This window comes from Poecilia formosa, unplaced genomic scaffold, assembly GCF_000485575.1.
Source record: "Poecilia formosa unplaced genomic scaffold, Poecilia_formosa-5.1.2 Scaffold214, whole genome shotgun sequence".
Classification (NCBI taxonomy): domain Eukaryota; kingdom Metazoa; phylum Chordata; class Actinopteri; order Cyprinodontiformes; family Poeciliidae; genus Poecilia; species Poecilia formosa.
In genome coordinates, this window is record NW_006800153.1 from 509482 (window position 1) to 533159 (window position 23678).

A 23678-nucleotide genomic window follows, 5' to 3' on the forward strand; every position below is an offset into this window, starting at 1 on the left:
TTCAACCCGAGCTCTGATTAATTCACTGCTGTAAAGAAGCAGCTTTTAATGTATTACATATTTAGTCTATCATGTAAGTTGATAGATACAGTAGGACATGCTGCTGCGTCGACTAAAACCAGTGGCTAAATCCAGCTTCATCGTGGGGAAAATAAACATTAAACTGTCAAACATTTCCATCTGTGTACAATCCCAGTAGCTTCCCCCGTGTTAAAGACATTCATCACCTGTGATAGCTGCCGAAGTAGGCAACAATGTTTTTGTGCTTGCATTCCTTCATCATGGTGATCTCCTGCTGGATGGATGTGATGTCATCACCTGTCCAGACAGACGTCTAAGTGAGTGTTTTCCTCTCAACTCTCATGTCACAAACACAGGGAGAGAAAATTACAGAGCTGGAAATCACAGACCTGCACTAACAGCTATAGGGTAGGATACATTTATGGTCTGCAGAGGTTGGGCCACCTGTTTACTGTGGTGATCTGTCAGACAGCCTGCAATTTCACCCACTCAGACGTTGCAGAACAATATTGTAACAGGACTTTATATGATGCTGCATATTCTGAAGGTTAGAAAAATAGACGCAGAAGAAAATGCAGTGGTTCTATGGGCCTGTAATTAACCTACCTGTTAGTTGGTAGGTTAGTCGCAGGCTCCCATTTATTCTAATATGTCTTTATTCTGAATGTACCGTAATTCAGTTCATTCATAATGTTCACCTAATTTAAAAGTATTCACTTTCAACCAAGGAGGAAAACACAAGCCAAACTAAATCCTGAGCCTCGTCCCTGTTTCATCTGTTGGGACAGAAAACATCATACTCTAGAAGTCTTCCTGCACCGAGAGTACACAGAACAACCAGGTGACTCCTTTTTTATGCAACATCAGTCTACAATCATTGCATCTCTGACTCTCAAAATGCATTCGGCTTATGAAAAGTCACAACAATTGTTTGAATACAAAGAGGGATGGATCTTTTGCCCTGTGATGGACTGGTGACCTGCCCAGGGTGACCCCTCTTTCATCAGACCATTGCATAAAAAGCCTTTTGAGGAAAACATTGCTAGTTTAGGACAAGCCGTGTTGTCAGCTGATCTCATTTGATCACGAATAAAGAAAATCTGACCAATCAAGGTAACCACCAATTAGAACACCTTAGAAGTGAACACTACACAAAGTTATTACCAAATGAAAGCAACAGAAAAAAAATAATACAAAACTTAGCTGGAAAAACAAACACCCTTAATGCTTCCATGAAAGTAGCAGCAAGGTGCATCTAACCAAAGATTACATGATTTTCATTTTCAACCCTGACTACCTCTATGAATGTAGGGTTCATTTCTTTGGTTGCTGCTCAACAACACAGGAAGATTCATGATGTCTGAACTCTATAAAGATTTGGTACAAGTAAAAATAACACAAACATTTAGGATAGCTGGAAATCGTTTTAGTAGTTCCCCAAAAATTCCCATAATGTCAGAATGATGATGTATTTAGAGATGATAGGAAATGTTTTAAATGGTTATGTTTTCTAATGAAAGAACATTAAAATAAATGTCTGGAACAATGTCGACCAAAGACAAGATGTTGATGGCAAAAACATGACAAAAAACTAAAACAGCAAATCATGATTACTGTGACACACCATGGTGGAGGGGTGATGATCTGGGCTTGTTTTGGTGTCAAAGGAGCCATGAAGCTTGTAGCCTATCAAAGTATTCTAGAATCTGTTCTGCAATTGAAGCTTCATCAGAACTAAGTGGAACAGTGAACAGGACAGGAAATCTAAAACAGAAGGGCTGAAAAGGAAAAGAACCCAGACATTGCAACAGTCCAGTCAAAGTCCAGAACCTGGTTGAAACATTTTGATAGGAATTTATTGGGATGCGAGCTGAAAATGAACCACAATGAACCACCACCATGTTGTGAAGAAGAGTGGGCCTAAGCGTGTCAGAGACGTGTGAGACGGGGAGAATGAAAAGTTCCTGCTGCTAAAGACGCATCACACACAGCTTTCCTTTTTAACCTTTACCTTTTGTAAAATAAAAGATAAAATGCAGTAGGTAGCACTGTTGCCTTGCAGCAAGAAAGTCCTGGGTTCGATTCCTGGCCTGGGGTCTTTCTGCATGGAGTTTGCATGTTCTCCTTGTGCATGGTGGGTTCTCTGGGTACTCCGGCTTCCTCCCACAGTCCAAAAACATGACTGTCAGGTTAATTGGTCTCTCTGAGTCTAAATTCTCCCTAGGTGTGTGTGTAAGTGTGTGTGTGCATGGTTGTCCTGTCTGTCTCTGTGTTGCCCTGTGACAGACTGGTGACCTGTCCAGGGTGACCCCGCCTCTTGCCCAAAACATTAGCTGGAGAGGCACCAGCAACCCTCCTGACCCCACTGAGGGACAATAGTGTAAAGAAAGTGGATGGATGGAAGATAAAGTGTAAAATCATTTGATGGTCAATCTCAAAGATTCATAAATAACATCAGTTCAGTCAGTGACTCAGAGTAAAACTGACTGGTATGAAATTTGTGTTTAAAGTCTTAAACCTACCAGGATCCAGCTTGACAATTTTAATCGCTGCCAGTTCAGATGTCCTGATGCTGCGGGCCTGGAAAAGAATAAAAATAAATGATGTCAAAAAGCTATTAAAGGAATCAATATCTATACTTTAATAGCTTCATACTTTATACAATCAGACTGTAGATGAATGTCTGGGGAAAACCTGCACAGTGATTGGCTGTTTAACTTCAGTTCCAGCTTTAATCTCCTCCTTTATTCTCAGTCTGATCAAGAACTCTACAGTAAGTTGTTTTACAAACACTTTTTTCCAGAGTAATCCAAAAGAAAGAAACAAGAGGTTTAAGTTTGGTCCTTCCACCACCTGGGCCAAACACAGCATCACACTTCATACAGAACGTTTTTCCTCCTTCCAGAGTTCTTCTGATTCTGACTTTTCTGTCACACTAAAAGGTCTAAATACATGAGTCGAGTTCTTTCCTCTCATAAAACCAATCATCCTTTGCATCTATGATGCAAAAATTAGGTTGACTGGAAAAAATTAGCCACAAGAAAAAAATGCAAAAACAGAAGGAATGCCTGATGAAGCAGGACTAGATCAAAACTTAAAGAACAGTTCTTTTTGTGTGTGCTTTCAAACAGCTATGAAACATAAAACAGGGTTTAGTGTTTAGAAAGACGTGTCTCCTCCTGCAACCACCTATGTGCTTAAATTAACTTTTTTTAATGGCAGGCAGTTAGAGAGGAAATCAAGAAAATCAAGGAAATGATGGACAATCCTGAGCATCTTCTTCATGAAAAATACGAGTGTCTTCAGTCAGAGGCTTCTTCAAACTCACTGTAATACAGACTGTTTCTGCCCACAGCTAGCAGCATCTACAAAACTCTTTGAAGAAACAAACTGCTGGCTGGACATGTCTGGTAAAGCAGAATTCATGGTTCAGTTAGAGCAGGTCATCCAGGTCCAGATGTAAGAAAAACTCATACCAGAACACTGTTTGGATGAAGGTATGCTGCAGTTTCTTTTCTGCTGTGTTAGCAGCTAGTAATGAGAACTAAACAACACACACATTGTAAAAAGTTACACTTTTTTCTTGATAATCTCCAAAATGTTTTCCCAAAAGTCTCGGGTTTAAAGATTTGGTTTGTTTGTTTTTGTTGTTTTTTTCTGAGAAATAGGAGACGGGTCTTTTGCTGTTGAAGGTTGACATAAATTGAAATCATAATTTGAAAACTGAAATATTTAAGAGTGACAGAATGCAGATACAGAAGAAATCTGAGATGGTAGGTGCTTTTATGAGGCGCTATTTAAATCACAACAAAGTCACCTTCTTTAATTTACATCACTGAAAATTTTGACAAATTACATATTACATGATGTCATCTCAAATGAAATCATCGGGATATAATTTCCCTTTGGGATAAACAGTTATTAAATTAAAATCAAGATTTGATAAAACTAGAGCATAAAGTTCTAACACAGAGAGCAACAGTCAAAAATCGAGACACTTGGAAATCCTGTCTGAGACATCCAGCTGCTTTGTGACAGAGGAGGCCTGATGTTAACCTGCAGAAGAAAGAGACGTTTTCACAGAGAAAACATGTTGCGTTGGTCGGAAGTGGGGGAGGAGAAATGGGTGAGCAGCAGTGTAACCAAAGCACTGCCACTATTTATGTAATCATCGTACAGTGCCACATGTCAAGACCAGCTCAAGTGGTTGACTTACGAAAGCCTCATGTGGACTAAGACGGGTTTATCATGGCAGCCATGTTGAAGAATATGTAACAAAAAGACTTTTAATAATACCATATAAAAAGGAAAAACTACATTGTTGACATAGTGAATCATGTCATTCACTATGTCAATGACATGATTACTTGTATATTTATTTATGTAGCACATATATAAATAATAACATAAACTGCCACAGGAGTCTATATTACTTATTAATATAACACAAATAAAAACAACAGTTGACCAAAATGCTTCACAATTTTGCCAGCAACCATTAAAGTTTCTTGCATTCTGACTGATAGCAGCATGCTGGATATGAAGAGCTCTCTCTGGGTTTCTCCATGGAGTCCTCCAAAGCTAAGCATTAGGACCCCAACATTTTCTCGTATGTACCTCTTTCTTGGCAAAGTCAGTCTGTGGCACATGGATACCCTTTCACAGTGCACCACATGGCATCCCATACACTCGGAAAACTTAACATCACAAAGTTGCATTCAAGGAAAGTGGGAAAAAAATTCTTCAACTTCAAGGAACCAGTAAATGTTTAGGTATTTTTCTTTTCATAAGTCATGAATAAATGCTGAAAGTTATTTTTAAATATTTTAATTGAACAGTCCTCAGTTCTTCCTGAAAACATTAGTCATTCCCATTCATAGCAGAATGACTGGTTTCCACTCAGGGCATCCATAACAAATGAGGTAAGAACCAATGGAACAAACAGTTTCCCTCAACAAAACCTGTAGCTTGTCTGATTTCTACTTCCTGTTTTCTTTCCTGTTCCACTTTAGAACTTCCTGTAGCTACAGTAATGATGATGTCACAAAGTGGTTTTTCAAACTAATGCTCAGTGAGGCTGCATACATACAGCAGGAGGAAGAGGACACTTCACTTCAGCAAACACCAAAACTGTCTCATAACCAGAGATATGTACAACTATTATTAAAACCATAGTTTAACTAAACTGAGCCCAAGCATTTCAACATGCTTAACAGGCAAAATGTCACAAAAAACAAACCAGTAATCCTGTGCTGTTTAGGATTGTATCCATTGGCATAATGCGACCCAGGGGAATGATATTCTTTAAGATTAAAAGGAAACTGTTTGGTCCAATGCAAGTATATGTGGGGTTTGAATCCTAGATGTGGAATCTGAACATGCTGCATGTCAAATGTGCATCAGCAAACATTCATAAACTACAATAACACAAACCTGTCAATGTATATTTTACACGTGTACGTTTGTTTAACCTATATATTAGCTAATATACCTCTGAATATCACTTTGTCCAATAAGAGTTTCTCTAGTTATGTAAACTGATTGCTACTAAATCTGGGACCTGTACCTTAACCACATAGTTTTCTCTTAAATATTAGTGTTTTTAAAACAAACCTGATAATTGCATGTGAAAAACCACTTTGTGACATCATCATTACTGTAGCTACAGGAAGCTCTAAAGTGTATTCTTGTATTTTCTCTTCTTATAAAGTGTCATTGGGTGTCTTGAAAAGTGCTAACAATTAAAATGCATTATTATTTCTACTACTAATACTATTATTATTACTATTAACTTCTAGCAGCGGTGAGCAGGTACTCCAGGACTACTGGACCACATTCCAGTTCCTCTCCGTGTCCAGGTGATTCTGTGTGAACATAATGCTTGATGTGATCCATCAGGTTTTCTACTGGATGAAGGTTCAGGGATTGTTCTGGCAGCTTCATTCTGTTAATCTGAAGATCCTGCCTTACATGTTGAAAGGCCATTTCCTTTCAACATGTAAGACACTATTTTGTTGTCTTCACAGTAGGAGTGCAACGGCACTTAAATGCTACATATTTAAAATATGACTTAAAAGAAAATTTACTTCCTAGTCTATTGGCTTTAATTTGGACCTCTGTCTTTTTTAATACTCCACCTTCAGGAAATCATCACAACATGGCTCCTCTATTAACCGCTTAACAACATTTTTACCAGCGTTACTCTGAGAAGCATTTCCTTTAATGAGCTCAGCAGATCCATAGTTTGCTAATTACTGCTGGCTAGTCTGAAGGAATTGAGTGAGGGAGATGGTGTGGAAGATTTTAAGTCACATTTTCTTACACTTGTACCATTGTTACCAGTTGAGTATTATTTTATTGTTTTAACACCATAGCTTCTTGTTCCTGAGGTTCCCTTAGTACATTGTACCCCACAGGAGAGGGAGAAGGAGTGGTACAGGGGACAAGGAAATAATTCTAACCCTAGAGAATAACTACACCCAAGAAGTAATTAAAGTAATTAAACTAGAGTAACAGAATAATTAGACAAGAAATAAACATTAAAACTAGACTCACTACGAAAGGACTGAACCAAAGAAGAACAGAAACACGGCTGATCTGCTTAAGCAAAAGAAACTAAGGAACAGAAAATAACAAAACAAAAACTAACTCAAACAACCAAAAATAACGACACGTTTAGGTTTAGGATGTACATGTGCCCACCCCCACACATGTGGACTAGATATCCAGGATGTTTTGACACAATTTTTTTTTCTCCACAAAAAAGGAGACAAAAAGGGAAATTATTTTTTCCCCTTTCTGGGGGAAAAACAGTTTTCAATGTTTTAACAATAAAGATGATTAACAAAAGAAAAAATCAAAAAGAAAAAAAATCAAATCAATCATCCAGAAACCTTCTCAAGGTCATTACCTTTATTTGACCTAAATCCAGTTAATGATGAACCTGCACTCAAACTGTATTTATACAATATTTATGACAGAGTCAGAAAAGCTTTGTGGTTTCTGAGAGCCACTCACTGACACTTGAACTGAGTAACACCAGGATCTATTGACAGCCCACACTGTCACTGTCTGGCGTGGAGGTTTCTCCCTCCACGCCAGAAGATGCAGCTCCACCAAATCCGCCAACAGGAGAAGTGGGAAGTCATAATGTGCTATTGTCTGTGACTGTACGTAGCGCTGCTCCCGTTCCTAACTGAGACACAGGCCACAGTATGTTCAGCTGTCAGAGTAATACAAAGGTGCTGCAGACTGTCAGTCAGCTGATCAGAGGCTGAAGGTCTGTGGCCCCATCAGAGAGCGGGACCCAGCGGTCGCTCTGTACAGTTTTACCTTCTGTTGGGTCTGTGCTGCTATATTTGGTTTGTGCTTCTAATTTGCAACATGTGAACACAGCACATGTAGTCAAACAGTGGATGATGATGTGACAGTGTGTTCAGTGTCTCTACAGGTCCAGGCCAGATATTTCTAATGCTAAAGAACACAAACAGATAAAACTTTAGTGCCAAAAGGCCCGCTGAGACCTGTCATCCAAATGCTTTTCCACATACTTTTGTATTGAACACTGTAAAATCCCAACGGGCAGTTAAATCAGTACACTCCATGTGTTAGACTGTAAAAACCTTCTCTTTCAAACTGAAATCAAGCTAAATGCAGCCGGTCTCAGCACACAACTGCTTCAACAAGATAAGAGCAGCTGAAAAGAAAAAGAAAAAAATCTGTAAACAAAAACTCTTTCAGCATTTACACACCTGCCAATCTGCACACTGAACAAACCACCGGCTGCTAACTGAAAACGCATCACTTCCTTTACCACACAGAGAGTCTCATGGGAACGACGGCCGCCAGAGCAGTTTGAGAACATTTCAACTATTGGAAACTGAAACTATCTCCTGGCTGAGAAACACTTCATAGAACGACTGTTTCTGAAAACAGTCCAACATTCCAAACAATCTAACACTAGGTTGGGTAGCAGGACGTCACCTGATTTTAACCCCAAACCAGAAATATTCTGTGGGCCAGCCGAGAAAAAATCCTGGTGTTTCAGAAGACATGAATGAATCTGGATCAGGACGGCTCTGCTTTATGTTTCTACAGATGAATTTCATTCTGATCTCATTCTCCTCTTTAATTTAGCTTTAAGTTTGAACTTAGAAATAGAAAAACTTGATTACTGAGTTAAACACAACCAGCGTTTGCAAAGCAGCCAATCCAGAAGTCCCATTTATTGTCTTTACATATTGATGAATATTTAAGGTATATTTGATGTGTGAAGTATTAAAATAGACAGCTCTAAGATGCTTGAGAAGGAATCTCAAATATTTGCAGATTGTAGCTGTTCACTATTTACTGTGCTCCCTAACATCTGCGATTCACTGGATTTCAAACTTCAGTCTTTTTGTGTTGTGCTTGTTGGCAAAAACATTCCACAATGAACTGCTGATTTTAACTGTTGTTAGAAAGGCCAACACATGTAATCTATCCACGTCCCAAAACATTATTGAAATGCTTCTGTTGGTGTTCAGAGTCTGGTGGGTTTAATTTAACAAGTTTGCCCGTCACTAAATTCTACTCAATTTCCCATAGAACCATTGGACCTGCAGCTCAGATCATGTTTTCATGGCTTATATTAAATGTGAAATCCAAACAAAACTGCAACAAGCAGCAATGGTGATGATTTATTTTTTCTGTTTACACCTAAACTCCTCAGCCGGATATGGAATCTGTGATGTGATTTATTTTTTTTTTAAGAAAAAGAAGAAACAATACAAATTCTTGCCCAGTTTCTGCAGGATGCAGAAGGCACCGGGGTGTGCGAACAGAGCAGGATGTTTGCATCCTGACACTCAGATCAGAGGAAAAAGACACAATGATATGTTGCACATAGCAATACTACATATTGGACATTTATGTAGTATGTAATAAGTTGCTGAGATGATATCGGCCCCATACAAAAAAAATACAAAAAAGTGATTTCCAACTGAGATGAGGAGCTTAGAGAGTTTAACAGAGGGAGGCTGGAGGCTCCGCAGGAGTCAAGGTGACAGGACAGGAAGATTCTGACAGGTAAAATACCCACAGCCACGTCCCGAGTGGATCTGATCTGATCTGAGCTGAGCTGTTGGAGGGTGGAGGGAGTTTGGACTCCATGGTGAATAACCCCAGCAGCTCTAATCTGTCTGGTTCTCCCCAAACAAACAGGTTCACTGTCATGTCAGGAAGTTAAGCTTCCTGTGCGCTTTCTGCACAGATCCACAGCAGTTCACGTTAACGAACACACTGGCATGTAATTGCTCCACTGCCTCAGTGAAAACATGCCGTTACACGTTTACCTTGAACACATCTCCGTAGGTTCCGCAACCAATCCGGTGGATGAGCTCGTAGTCCTCCAGGGGGTCCAGGAAGGAGACCCCTATCCTGTCCATGCTGGGAGGCACCTGTGGGGGCTCAGACTGAGCCTCTCTATTTCCACATCCTAAGTCGGACCGGTGGAGAAAGCAGATCCCGGTCCTGTTGGAGCCTGGCGGGGTGATGGGGGCTGACTGCAGGCTACTGCTGCTGGATCAGTCCAGGCGCTGATTTCTGACTGCAGAGTCTGAAAGTACAGCCCATCCTGAGGCGCAGGAACCGCAGCACGCATGAGCAGAAGCAGCACTGTAAAATATTTCAAACTGGCTCCGCAGACACTTCAAACGACTGCGGCGTGTTTAGATCAACAAATATTCACTTTAACGAGCAAATACCTGATAATTTCATCAGAACGTTCTGAAATGTAGGGAAACCGGTAATACCGTTTTTATTAAATTTGTCTCATAAAGCACGATATCATTTGTTTTGATACTTAGGTATTTTTTTATAGCTTACAAACACACACACGCACACGTTTGTTTCGCTATCTTTGCGGGGACTTTCTGTGGACTTTCACTAATCCTAACCAAAACCAAATTCACCCCTTGGTTCTAAACATAACTCATAATCCAAAAAACAGCATTTCTCCTTGTGGGGACCAAAGCCTGGTCACATATTACGTTGTGGCAGTGGGTCCCCTCAATGTAACGTGTCAGTAAAATGGTCCCCACAATGCACATGTTCACCACAAACAGTTTAAACTGTTAACATTAAGCTAACAGAACCACAACATTAAAATCAGAGCCTCAAGACTGAGGCTGTTATCATACTTGATACTTGTTATCTCATCTGTTTGTGTTTCTGTGATCTGATGGTTTTTCATTCCAGGGCAGACCTCTGGGAAAGCTGTCCAGTCCTGGTGAATGCAGTTCTGAGGTGTTTGCGTTTGCAGAATGTCCTGCTGACTCACGGTGCTGACAGGAATCCAGACCAACCTGTGTGTAGATGTGTGTGTTACATTCCTGCTGATGGAGTCATGTCGCAGTACAGCTGCTGCTGATTGTCTGCTCAGGTTCCAAGTCTGGATAATCACTCATTTACACAACTCCATCAGTTTTCCTTTCAATATGCCGCCCATATTTACTAATGGTACTCTTCTTTGAGTAGTTTACTGAACGCCTCCAACTAGTAGAAGAAATTATTGTATAATGCAAAATTCAAAGTTAATTCCTGACTGACTGATGCTCAATAGTTCTAAACCAAGATGTGTTGAGCTATTTGTGTTGTTTATGTTTGCTGAACATTTTCCTAATGAGCCCACTTAGTTAAAGGGGTTGAATGCGTTTCATCAGTGAGTCAACAAAACAATTCAAGCACTGTATGACTTTATGAAAATCATGACAAATTCTTGGTTGTTTTTAGGTCTTTATTACTTGTAGATACAAGAAAAAGAACCACAATTTATCAAGCAAAACGACGTAGCAGAGTGACCCAGTGGGGCTCCATCAAAACAGTGCATGGTCTCTCCAATGAACAGAATCAGATGGAGCTCAGGCATTCTTCAAACTAAAGGCCACCTACTTCAGAAACAACAAAAACCAAATAAGGCAACATAGAGCTAGCAAGAAAGAAGCTGTCAGTAGAGCAGAGTGGACAATGTTACACAGTAACTATCCTAAATTAATCCTTTCCAAGGTTTCAGTCATCAACAGGTTCTTCTTATTGGGGTGGGTGGGTTGATTTTTACACTGATGTTCTCCATCACTTTGGCTTCTACATAAAAGTAAATGACAAGTTCCACAAGTTGTCAGTTAAAACACAAACTAATGAGAGGCTGCTTCCAATCTATCAGTCAGCCTCTTCTCCTAACTTCACTTCTTAAATTAAAACTAGATGAAATGTTCACTTCCTCCGATATGTGATGTTTAGTTCATCATCTGTGCAAGTCAAATCTATTGCTCAGAATGACGCATGTAAACTGAGATGGTTACCTACATGAAGACCACTAGTGTCCCTCAGGGTTTTCACAGTATTCCCTCCCTCCATTCTCCTCGACAATCAGCATGTCTACAGTGACTTGCGCTGGCGCTTCATGAAGGACATGGAGTAGTCCCCTGCTGGGGTGCTCTTCTGCCTCTTCATCTGGACCTGGGACTGGGCGGTGAGCTGCAGTTTGATGGCGCTGGAGTTCACCTTGGCTGCACACAGCAGCTCCTTCATACCCTTCATCTTCTCACTCTGGAAGACGACCACGGGGCCGGCGGGGCAGGGCGAGGCAAGCTGCTGGGACAACGGGGAGGAGACGGACTCTGAACTGGGGGATTTGGGAGTCCCGTCTGTCTCTCCGGTCCGCAGACCCTGAGAGGAGCGACGGCGAACAGCTCCGTCCCCCACCTTCTTGGGCTGAGGTGCTGCTGCTGCAGGTTGCTGGCTAGGTGGAGAGGTGGGGGCAGTGAGGGGAGAGGAGCTCTGATCCTCCAGCTTGGACTCCCTCCTGGGGCCCCGCCGCCGGCCCTCCCGGGGGTCCTCACTCGACTGGTCATCATCATCCTGGCACTCGGGTTCTTTGGTGATGATCGACACTTTCTGACGCACCTGGCAGTTTAAAACGAGACGTTTTTTTATGATGTACTTCTGATATTTCCACACAGCAATGAACAACACAGAAAGAGCAACAGTCAACGATAAAATAATAATAAAATAAATCAAAAAATATAAAAATTAAATGAAAAATGTAAAAAGTAAAGAAACATTAATTGTAGCTTGGAAGCAGCAGTTCCTGACCTGAGAGTCGAAGCGGCTCAGAGACTGGACCAGGTATGTGGCCCAGCCCACATGAAGAACCGGGGTGGGACTCCCCTCCTCCCACTTGCAGATGCCGTCATAGAAACGAAGCAGGTGGGCAAAGCATTCTGGGTCCTGGAGTGCTGAGATGGCCGTCATCTGCTTGGCGTTCTCCTGAAGGAACATACCTGGTCAAAGGAATCCCACTAACAACTGCTGGTTCTCCAGTTCAGAACAGTCTAATTTGGTGGATCTCATGCAGGTTTCAATTCTCTGTTAAATTTGACCTTTAACCCTTACATGCAGCAGTGAGGACTCACCTTGTCGGGCCCATCTGGCCCGTCTCCATCCTCCCCAGGACCGTCAGCTGTAGCCGTCTCCTTCAGCAGAGTGGGGATGACGTCGTTTGCGATGTCGAAGAACTCCTTGTAGATCTCCTCATCCTCACGGAAATAGTTATAGCTGCAGCAGCAACACAAGTGCTTTAATACATCTGAGGAAATGAAAGAACTGACTTATCCCCACCACCGCTCCCCACTGATCAGATGTTCGGTTCTAACTGCAGCTCTGGGTCAGTTCGATAAGATCTGCGCTCCGCCATCATCATCATGTTTGAAACACATGGACACACTTCCCTGTGATTGTGCAGTGAGGGTGCGCTGCAGCAGAGGACAATGGGAAAGCAGGAAAAGGAAGCTGATGAACTGGGAGGGGAATGTGTGTGTGTGCTGGTATTAATAGCCACAGCTCATGAACCGGTGTGTGGGGATGCCAAGCTGAACGCTTCCTGGATCACACAACATCCTTTCAGGCCGAGCGTCACCAGGAGTCTCAACAGTCTGGGCTTTGTTAGTAGCAGTGTGATAACAGAAAATCCCCACAGAGAGCTGCTTTACCACCTGACAGGCTACGGATCTGCGCTTTCCACTTCTAGCCTGCTGAGGCAGCAGGTAAACAGACTGAATAGTTTGGGTAAAACTCTAGGATTCTGAAGGACCAACAAGGTGTGCTTCTACTACCACCCTGTGTTCACTGAGAGGAAATGCTCTGTAACAACCTGACTGTGGAGAGACTGAAACAGTTTGAAACAGGCAACAATTTGAATGCTTTTCATGCCGTTTTATTTATGTCTGCAGAACTACACCACCTGCTGGTGAAACTTTGAACCTGCTTTGTAAATACACTGCTGGAGTTCATTTTAGGACATATTTGTCAGATTTTCTGTTGAAAATGTGGAGGTGTCAGAATTTTCTTGCCCATTTATGTCACTTAAGTGTTTGCTGTGCATAATTATTCATACGCAGATTGATGAAAATGCAGTCATGGCCTCAGGAAGGCCTTAAAAGCAGAAATGACAAAGCAGCAAGAGGAATTTAACAAACATGGTGTAAATAATCAGATCTCAGAACTGCCACCAACATGTCTACACATCCACTAGAGAAGGAAATACTTCCCACGTGGTTTATATAAACATTCATGAGAATTACAGAACACACCCAACAGTGCAACTCCGAGTCTATTCCAGACACACTACACCCCTTGGGAATAACCCCCTCACCCACAGCCCCGACACGGTATCAATAAAACATCTATCATCAGAAACTACAGACTTTTAGAGAAGATGATGAAAGCTGATATTTGGTGTGTTACTCTAAGTCAGAAATGCTTCTGTCTGCTCCTTGCAGCTGCACTGCAACACAAAGCCCATGCAGGGGATAACTACCAAGGCTGCACCAATTGAAGTTTTCTGGTCGATCACCAATCTTTACAAAGCCTGACCTGCTGATTCCAATCTTTTTTTGTCTGAAAAGTCACTAAATATAGCAACAAAGTTGCTAATTGGCAATGTTGAGGTGACTATTGCTAATCACACATGCAACTCTGTTAGTTAAACCTTTCACATGACAGAGCAAAGAGGACAGTGGCTGATTTGCAGACCTTTGCAGAGGAAGATAAATTTAATTTCTCATGTATGCATCAGCCAATCTCAGAACTTAAAGGAAACTGGGGCTGATTTATTGATGCATTCTTATTAAACAGTTGCATTTCTCAGTTAAGTCATTAACATGGCAAGAATTATACAATATTTATAAAATTAACTATGTTCAGGTTTTCATTTCCATCATTTTCATGTCACAAATTTTGGTGGTAAAGACACAGAAACTCTAAATAAATGGAAGACAATAGTTCTTAGCTATTGGGTTTATCTGTGCCTAATTGTTTAGAACACTGGTCAACAGCCAAAAAAATGTCTGGTGTATCTCAACTGTTTTAGGGTCATGTTGATGAACTAAATCCTAAAATCACATTGGTTTTACTCAACCAGGTCAACTTTCTGAACTATGGAGCAACATGAGCATCAAAATGCAGGACTTGTTCTCACATCTGGAGAATCTGATCAATGAGTGATGAGCAGGAGGAGAGATTCCATCAGGACAGGACAGAGACGGAGAATTTTACACAATGAAGACGTAATGTTCAATTCACATGTAATTAACATTATCAGTGTTTATTATTCAATCTACAGAAATCCAAGTTTATAACATTTAATTAATACGCTCTGTTAGAAAACATTTTTTTTCTCCTAAAACCTTTTTTGGAAGAGAAATATTAACAGAAATGAACTGATGATGTCACAAAAATGTCATCAATTTAGTCAGAAGATCAGATTTTTCTAAATCAAATTAGAATAAAAACCTGACCTGATTGGGAAACATGGATGTCATTTTTGGATTCAGCGATGCAAAATAGTCCTAATTCAGTTGAAAAAACATAGATAACTTCCAAAAGATATTTCTTTGTAACCCAGTGTTATGATTGGCCAGCATACATCCATCTCTCATAAATCAAGTAAAGTCATAATACAGTATGAGGTTTCATGAACAGCAGCAGTGCACTGAGGAACAAATGCAGTCAAAACACATATGACTTACAGAAACTTAGAAGACATCAGCTTGTGTTTCGGTCTACAGTGAGCTACGCTGACATGCTTCCATTGTTCTATACTTCTCCCACCTCCCATCCCTTGTGGTGTGAACTCACTCCTGCATGACCTGTGCTGCCTCAGCCCAGGCCTTCAGCGCCTCCTGCACATTCCTGTGTCTGTAGTGGAACCCAGCCAGGTACATGTAGGGGTAGATGTGCTCATTGTTGTAGAACTTCTGAGCAGAACCTACAGCCTGAAAAAGCACAAACATGCAACATCAATAACACAACAAACCCAACTTTCTGTTTAGGAAGAGCAGGATTCTTCTCCATCCAGTTGAACAAACTTCAGCTTTTTTGCAAAGAACAGAACAAAAAGCTGTAGCTCTCGATGTGCAAAGCTGCAGGAGACCCCACATGATGGCAGCCAGATATGCTGCACAACGCTGTTCTACAAACGACTGACTTCACTCAGTCAGGCACGGCACAGCCTTCACTTATAAAATGCTTCATAGTCATATAGTTCATACGTACCTTCAGATGAATTTGCAGGGGATTCTCCTTTCCTGGTATTGGTTCTTGATCCTCAAGGTCCGCTAGAGTTCCCATTGCCATGGGATACCTGGAGGCAGAGACAGTGAAGCAGGGGTATGACAGAAAAGTAAACTGGTTTTCATTTGCTAATTCAGACTCACCTGTCCAGGTCCCCTCGATCATACAGCAACCAAAGAAGTTTCTGTGCCACAAAATGAAAATACAGAGTTATGACTAAAGGGAAACATCATTTCTCATCACAGAGTGGCTTCTTTAGGTTGGATTTTTTAAGTCCGATCTAAACTCTACTCCTTAGGCATTCTGGAATTAGATGCCAACTTTGGTTTTGTTGCTGCAGCAGTAAGTAAGGTGGTTTGGGCTAACGGTCTGGGTTAATGCAGAACTATTGTCTGAGGACATCTCCATGAGAGAAAAACGGGTCAGGCTAAAACTACGGGTATTGATAAATCTACCCAGATTTCCTTGATTTAAGTATAAGTATAACCTTATACTTAAATTAACCTTATACTTAAATTAACCTTTAAGTATAAGGTTAATTTGAGGAAGGTTAAGTGGGAGGAAAAAAGTATGACAGAAAAGGGTGCATGTGTGAGGGTGTCTAATCTAATCTGACATGAGAAACTAATCCTGTCCATTGATCTCATCTTCCTCCATAAAGATCTGAAAATCAGCTTCTACCCCCCTCTGCTCTGCCTGACAGACACGCCCACTAGGTCACGTCTCAACGTGTGCGGTTAACAGTAGTCACTCCTGTTAGCGACTTTGCAGACAAAAAAAAATTGGTATTGGAAAAAAATGAAATTGGCAGATCAGGCTTTTTGAAGATCAGTTATCGGCCAAAAAACTTCAATGAGTGCAGCCCTAATTTGAGCATATCTCAATGCTGATGAGTATAATTCATTTAAGTATCTACTATATACAAATATCTTTAGTTCTGAAAGCCTTGAGCAAGGTTCATTAGAAAAAGATGACTTTTAGTCAATAACAGATCCAAAGGGTTGGTGCTAACCTGCTGCAGCTGCAGGAGTTCTGAGCTGTCCGTGTGCAAATCCAGAGAAGGGTTGATGGCACACACCATGAAGGCCACCTCCATGTTCCTGTCACACTTCATGTAGGAGCCCTTCAGGTACAGCCAGCTCTGACAGAGGCAGGGACAGAGCAGCGATGTGAGCTCAGCTCATGTCTCCGTTTCTCTGCGGAGCTCCACTGACTCAGCCTGGACTAACCTTCTCACTGACTCCAGCCGTGACAGTCTGCCCTCTGCGGTCTTCGTTGCCCTTCCCATGCCAGGTGACCTCCGCTGTCTCCTCACCATTTTTCCCAAATATGACCCAGGCGTGGTCCTCGGACAGCGCCAGGTGGACGTCCTTCAGACCCAGCACCTGACAGGCCGCCACCACAGCGAAGGCCACTCCTGAGCTGTCCAGCTTGGTGCCTGGTTCACAGAAATAATAATCAATCAGGTTTATTTGTGTGGCACATTTCAGCAACAAGGCAGTTCAAAGTGCTTTACATCATAAAAATACAAAAACACAAAGTCCTAAAAGACGCCATACAGTCAACAATTGAGAAATCCAGTAAACATTTTACATTTTGTCAAGTGCCATCGCCAAATATGTTGGTCAATGTTTCATTTATTATGGTTCAGAACCAACTCTAACCAGGCGGGTTTTTAATTTAGATTTAAAGGAACTCAGTGTTTCAGCTGTTCTGCAGTTTTCCGGAAGTTTGTTCCAGATTTGTGGTGCATAGAAGCTGAATGTTTGGTTCTGGGAATGCAGAGTAAACTAATCACTGACATCACATTACATGCAATGTGAACTGGTAATATTAAGGCAAACAGAACTTAACTGAAAGTAAATGAACACGATGGACAAATGTCAGAATTCAGCTGCAGCACGAAACTTTCACTTCATTTTTGCAGCCAGTCTATTTCTGTCAGTATCCATCAGTATCAATGAAAAAAATATTACCTAAAAGCTAATATAATTCAGTAATTCAATTCAAAATATGACGATTGAAACTGAACACACATGACTTATCTGAAGCATTTCTTTCAGTTGGTTTTGAGAACCAACTACTGACACGAATGGAAACCCAGAATTCATTTGTTTAGAAAAGTTGAGAAGTAGAAAAATAATAAAAGATTTGTGATATGAAATACTATTCATGTCTTCCAACTGATGTTTTTCAACATTCATCCTCCACAGTAGTGGAGGTAGGTGCTGTATCCAATATTATTGTAAGGTTAAGTGGAAGGAGAATGTATGGCATAAAAGGGTGCATGTCTAGGAGCTAACCTTAACACTGCCGAAGGCACCAATACCAGCTTCTATCACCATGGTAACACCAGAAATCTGTCTGACCTAAACTCAACAGAGAATCTATGGAGTGTTGTCCAGAAGAAGATGACAGACAGCAGACCTGACCCGGCTGGTGACCTGAAGGCTGCTAGCAAAACAAGCTACGTTTTTACAGGCCGTTGCCAAGATACTTCAAACAGCTCAGGTGCACCCTGTTCTTACCGAGTCCACCTATGGAAAATCTAGCTGACTGAAGAGGATCAGGAATGGAATACATTTGTCCCAGATCAGAACAGAGAGCAAACAATGAAGGAGCATCAATCTGAAGACAGAGACTGGACCGTGCCAAAGCATAAATCTGGAAAACAAAACGGAACTTTTGGGGTAATTTAAGCACTGCTCACCCCTAAAAGCACCTGCCTCATCCTGAAGTGAAAGAAAACTAAAGAAAGCTGAGCTTTGGGTATTATTCCTCTCTGTAGAGTAATAATACCCAAACCAGCCAGTGCTGACATTACTAAGACCTGCAGCTAAAGCTGCTTCAACAAAACACTGAGCAAAGACTGTTAAGGTTTTTTTTGGCATTACTATTTTGAATTAATTTGCTAGATTTTCAACCAGATGTTTTTTACAAGGTCTGGAAGTTTGAAGAGGATAAGCTCATTGAATCCATAATAGAGTGCTTTGTGGGAAAGTAAAGCACTGTGACCGTCCTGTCCTGAAGTTCTGTATGTTAACAGTGGGCCCACTGTTCTGTAATAGAATATCCCTTATTGGATCAGATGTAATATTCTAACTTTATTAGAAACTGAACTTTGGGTTTTGATTATCTGCAAGTCATGATCATCAAAATTCAGTGAAATAAATGCAGCATAGTGTTGAATGAAGCTCTAAAGCTGTGCATCTCACCAGACTGTATGAAAAGCACTCTGTAAATAAGATTTGATTTGCTGAACAATGATTTTCCTTTCTGAACTAAATTAGTGAAAGAAATGACTGATATTCACCTAAGATGCACTAGTACAAGGGATTTTTTTCCCAAAAATAATAATAGAAATAACTCAAACCACAGGTTTTTCTTTCCTCCATTTCCCACCACAGTACATCCCAGAAGAGCTTCCTCTTTGGGATGGCCTTTGAAGGCTGTACCTGTGATGAGGCTGAACAGGGACTGGATGTGAGCCCGGTCCTTAAAATACGACCGACTGAGACTGTTCCAGATGACGTCTGACACTTTCTTCACCAGCTCTCTGCTGGACCCGGAAGCAGTTCTGCGGTACTGGGACAGGTCCACGGCGCCGCGGATCTGGGCTGTGAAACGTTCGTACAGTGCAGAAATCATTCCCAGCTCCACCGTGGGGAAGCAGGACGTGGGACAGTCCGGCTCCAGCGGCTCGAAGCGGACCCCTGGAACGTTTATGGGGATGACCCTGTTCACAGCCAGAAAGTGCTCAACAAAACCCAGGACCAGTGAGAGCAGAGCCAGGTCTGGTTCTGACTTGCGGAGCTCGGAATCAAACAGCTGGACCACGCCGTCGATGCCCCTGAGGGGGAAGAATTTCTTCTGTGATGAGTGCAAACCCATGATGATCCTGGTTTCCGGTCCGAACTTAAATCAGCCTGTCTTGCAGTGTGAATATTAGCAAGAAGTCAAGTCAATCCACATCCTCAGCTCACAGTGACCCTGCAGAGGGAAAACACACAGAACATTTTTACACAGAAAACAGAATTAAACCGAACTCACTGTCTTCGTTGCAAAACACATTTGGTTCATAGTTTTAAATAGCAACCAACATGAAAAATATCATCTGTTTGTGAACATAAATGTGGGTTTTTACAGTCATTTCTAAAACCCCTTTCATATCATATAACATCTGGGGCCTTGAAGTCGTCCAAACAATCAAATATTTAACCTGTCATCATTTTTCTCAGTAAACATGTTTCTATTATTTGCAAAAAACACTTACAAAGAAATTGTAGCCACAGTTTTTCCCTTTAAAACAATGGCTTCTATACTCACTGCTCAAAACTCCACCGTTAAAGAAAAAAGCAGATTGATGATAGATACGCGTTTACCACCAGTGAAACACTGGGAGAACAGACTTGGGTCAGATGAGGCCAGAAGCTGAACTCTTTTGATATTATTGCACAAACTGCTCCGAGGATGAATGTTTCTGCAAATCATCCAAAACGCACCATGCTAGAAGTGAAAGGAGCATCAGGGTGAGGGCTATCTTACAGCATGAGGTCCTGCTAGAGTTCATATAACTGCAGGGAGGACGGATGGAGAAATGTACTGGGACATTCCCCAAACAAACCTGAAGATAAAACATGTATGAATTTAAAATCAAGAAAACCATCCCAAACACAGGAATGTGAAAACTTACAGGTGCAAAGAATGTTTCTGCTACTATAAGCTGCAGACAAGCAAAACGATAATAAATAGTAAAACAGTTGGGAATTTGACCAAAAAAATGAAGGAAATTACATAAGTATTCTCATCTTTGCATCATGACACACCCATACACAGCCAAAAGTGCTTTCATGCATTTATTGAACAAAAATTTTTTACATTTCTGCCACAGATCAGAGCCGATTAAAGGAAAATTGCCTTACTCCTCTCTGGAAGATTGATCTCTCCATCTTGCGCCCCCAAGAGGGAGTGTGGGGCATAACCTCCCCTGGAAAAATGCTAACCCAAACCCCAGAGAATGATGATACAAAGGCGTACTAAATCATCTTATTTAATCAAGATTAGAAACATAAATATTAATCCCTCTCTCTCTTTTGTTTTTTAAATAATTTAGTCTGACAACCCTGTGAAAACCTTCTGAGTGCGCAACTGGCATCTCTATCCTAAACCTAAACTCTTGAATAGAAATAAGGACATACAAGATCTGGGTCTCCATCGACTCGTATCGGAGTTTGCTTTTTTAAACTCATCTGATTTCAGTGTTTAACATTGATCTTACAATGTTAATATAAATATAAAGAAGGCTATTTTATGTAACTATCTTGAAGTGGGCATATAGTCTTTATAGAGTTAAGTGTGACGTCGCCGAGCCACAATGAAAACATATTGTTGAAAACTATACTGGCTTCTTTTGAAATAAGCCAGCAGTGGTAAACAAGGCTTCCACCTCTACATAATAAAGTGAAGTGAACTGATCCTAGCCCAAGCCTCTTGGCTCGTTGTATAACCCAGCTTCTATGAGCGCAGCTGGTTGTAGATGTAACAGTGCAGTGGTGGGCGGGGCACCCCCACCGCTACACTCAACCACTCAGCGCCGAGCTGACAATCATAACCTATTTAGTCTCAGAAGACAGATTGCTTTACCACAGCATATCCGGATTATAAACGACGCACACGGGGACGTTTATTACAAACCAACATAACCCATTAGATAAATGTGTTTACCAGACTAGCCGAGTGACGTCGGCTAACTAGCTAACTTTACTGGCTTGAGTCATTGATCACTTTAAGCTTTATTTCTCCTTATTTTTAATTCAAACTTTTTTCTTTCAGTCAGGAGGCAACTCATACAAGCAGTCCAAAGCAGGAAGCGCACTATTATATATACACATATCAAAAAGGTCTAATAGCAGCTGGACAAACAGTAGCTACACAGCTCGAAACCAGCTAACAAGCTACCAGACTGCTAGTTAGCTAAACTAATCTTTGGGATCACTCGCATCCTCCTCATCATTTAGTAAAATGCATCATCAAACTGGGCCGCTATATAAACTTAGAGAGCTATTATCAACTGTCGGTATTAGCTCTGTTTTAAGACATTACTCACCCGTGTTCTCATAGAGGAAGCCACATGTTTTTGTTTGTGTCCCTCTTCTTTTACCGCGCACTTCAGTCTGCCCGAAAATTACTCAGCGCGTACGACTCATGACGTCAGCGAATCTTAGAAGATCTCAATACAATACGGCGCGCTCCATGTCACGTAAATGAACAGCGACGGGGCCTATCCCTATGTTTGTAAATCTTAGCTCTGGTCCCCCATGCTTGTCTTGGGAAATGTAGTTTTTCTGAGCAGGTCACAATAGCACACAGTAGGGGGCAGCATGGGACTATTATGACATAAGTAGCTTCAAAATAGAACAAAGGTAAACATTACATAATGGGTAACAGACTTACATGAAAACTTATGCACTTTTACATATGATTCACAGCCCCATGAGTGAAAATTATTTTCTTTATGCTAATAAAATGTATAAGTAAAGCTTAATATAAATTATGTTTTGTATGATACAATCATGCAACACTTTGATATTAGATTAAAATGTATCCTGTCGTCTGTCTGACGTTTAAAATGCAAAACAGATTTTATTCGGACCAGGCTGTCCATTTTAAAACCCGTTATTATGGATAACTTCTACAGCTGACAATATTGTTCAGGAATATTCTCTATGTTGCTTTTCCTTGGTGTCGAACATTTGAGCTCCATGAAAAATTGGTTAATCTGAAGAGGTTTTAGATTGTATGTCAAACCTAATTAAACCTGAAGACAAAAGTTTTTAGTCACTATAATTTTTATCATCATAAGATTTTCTGTTTTACAGCATAAAAACCGCCGTATTAAAGACAACACATGAGACAAGTGGAACTTGATGGGAGACCTTGAATGCATCTCGGCCGACATGTTTTTTTTTTTTCTTCTTCTTTTTTTTTACCCCTCCTCCATAATTTTCCTCTGCCTTGTTTCCTTCTTACTCTGCGCTCTTTCCTCAGAGCTCAGACGTAGTGGTGAGGTGCAGAGCAGAGACCAGCACTTGGGGATAGGTCGCACAATACAAGTAAATTTTAAAAAGGACAGGAAGCTTCTCTTTTTACCTTAGACAACAGACATTTCACTGCCACGGTTCTGCTTGTGTGTTGAGCTTCATTAAAATGGATACTCAGTCCTCCCAGATATCATCGTCGCAAGGTTTTACGGATGGACAGAATTCTGCTGCCAAAGAATCAAAACTGTCCGGTAAGACTTGACTAACACATAAGTCAGATTGCTGCATTTTAATTTCAACATAAGGTGCGCTATTTGAATTCAGCTAAGCTGTTTATTGACATATCTTTTGACTTTACTGCATAACACTAAATCTATATTGACCCTTCAGCACAATAAGCACTTATATCCTTTTGTGTGTCTATTTTAGCTGGGCTGTGTGCAGTGGGGAACACCTGTGATTGTTAACATATCTGCGCGACTCGTGTTCGCCATATGATTAATGTGCTGAAGTCAGCATCCGATTCGTAGCTCCATATTCAGCACTGTGACTTTTTTTTTTTAGCTTAGCGATCAAACCACACTGATTCAGTCAATTTTTGACTCTATAACTGCTAGTTTCTCTCTTCAAGAAACTGGCTAATGCCGTGCCCTTAACTGCACTAAAAAAAAGACCTTGTGCATTTTACAGAGCGTGCTTTTAAAGAATCTACCAGGTTGCTACAATTAATTCCAAATGTATATATATATATATATATATATATGTGTGTGTGTGTGTATATGAGAGCACATTTCCTGCTTACAGATTATTTTAAAGCACCGAAATAGCCCTTTACTCGGAGTTTTGAATCGGATGCCATCTTCAGTACAGGCTGTAGCTACGGCCTCCAGACTTAACGCCCCGTAGTGGTTTTTACAGGGAAACCCCTCGTACAGTTATACTTTTGTGTCACAATTTGAAACACTTTTACGGCGAAAAACGAGGTTAACCATTTCATGGGAGTCTATA

General features: G+C 41.0%; 3 protein-coding genes across 12 annotated transcripts in view; 1 reads left to right on the forward strand and 2 right to left on the reverse strand.

Moving 5' to 3' along the window:
* map4k2 (mitogen-activated protein kinase kinase kinase kinase 2) overlaps positions 1-9631 on the reverse strand; it is a 36944-nt gene extending 27313 nt beyond the window's left edge. For all 7 annotated transcript variants that reach the window (XM_016679550.1, XM_007567854.2, XM_016679547.1 and 4 more), the window contains exons 1-3: positions 9354-9631; positions 2544-2601; positions 228-318 (exon numbers count right to left, since the gene is read on the reverse strand). In XM_016679550.1, the coding sequence (XP_016535036.1) occupies positions 228-318; positions 2544-2601; positions 9354-9446 (242 nt within the window). In that variant the 5' untranslated portion in view covers positions 9447-9631. The remainder of the gene's footprint in view (positions 1-227; positions 319-2543; positions 2602-9353) is intronic.
* Positions 9632-10779: 1148 nt separating this feature from the next.
* On the reverse strand, positions 10780-21854 carry men1 (multiple endocrine neoplasia I). 2 transcript variants are annotated; one of them, XM_016679554.1, is made up of 11 exons: positions 21737-21854; positions 20324-20353; positions 19086-19620; positions 16860-17068; positions 16643-16771; positions 15774-15814; positions 15613-15700; positions 15196-15332; positions 12474-12615; positions 12154-12327; positions 10780-11964 (listed from the first exon to the last, which is right to left on the reverse strand). In XM_016679554.1, exons 3-11 carry the CDS (start codon positions 19519-19521, stop codon positions 11437-11439), a joined length of 1884 nt encoding a protein of 627 aa, XP_016535040.1. In that variant the 5' UTR covers positions 19522-19620; positions 20324-20353; positions 21737-21854; the 3' UTR covers positions 10780-11436. The 2 variants fall into 2 exon arrangements, with proteins under 2 accessions (XP_016535040.1, XP_007567917.1); XM_007567855.2 differs by lacking the exon at positions 20324-20353.
* A 744-nt stretch (positions 21855-22598) lies between these two features.
* Positions 22599-23678, forward strand: part of rtn3 (reticulon 3) — a 28386-nt gene continuing 27306 nt past the window's right edge. Inside the window, exon 1 of one of the 3 annotated variants that reach the window (XM_016679524.1) lies at positions 22599-22921. In XM_016679524.1, the coding sequence (XP_016535010.1) occupies positions 22837-22921 (85 nt within the window). In that variant the 5' untranslated portion in view covers positions 22599-22836. The remainder of the gene's footprint in view (positions 22922-23678) is intronic. The other 2 variants (XM_007567856.2, XM_007567857.2) reach the window with 2 other exon arrangements.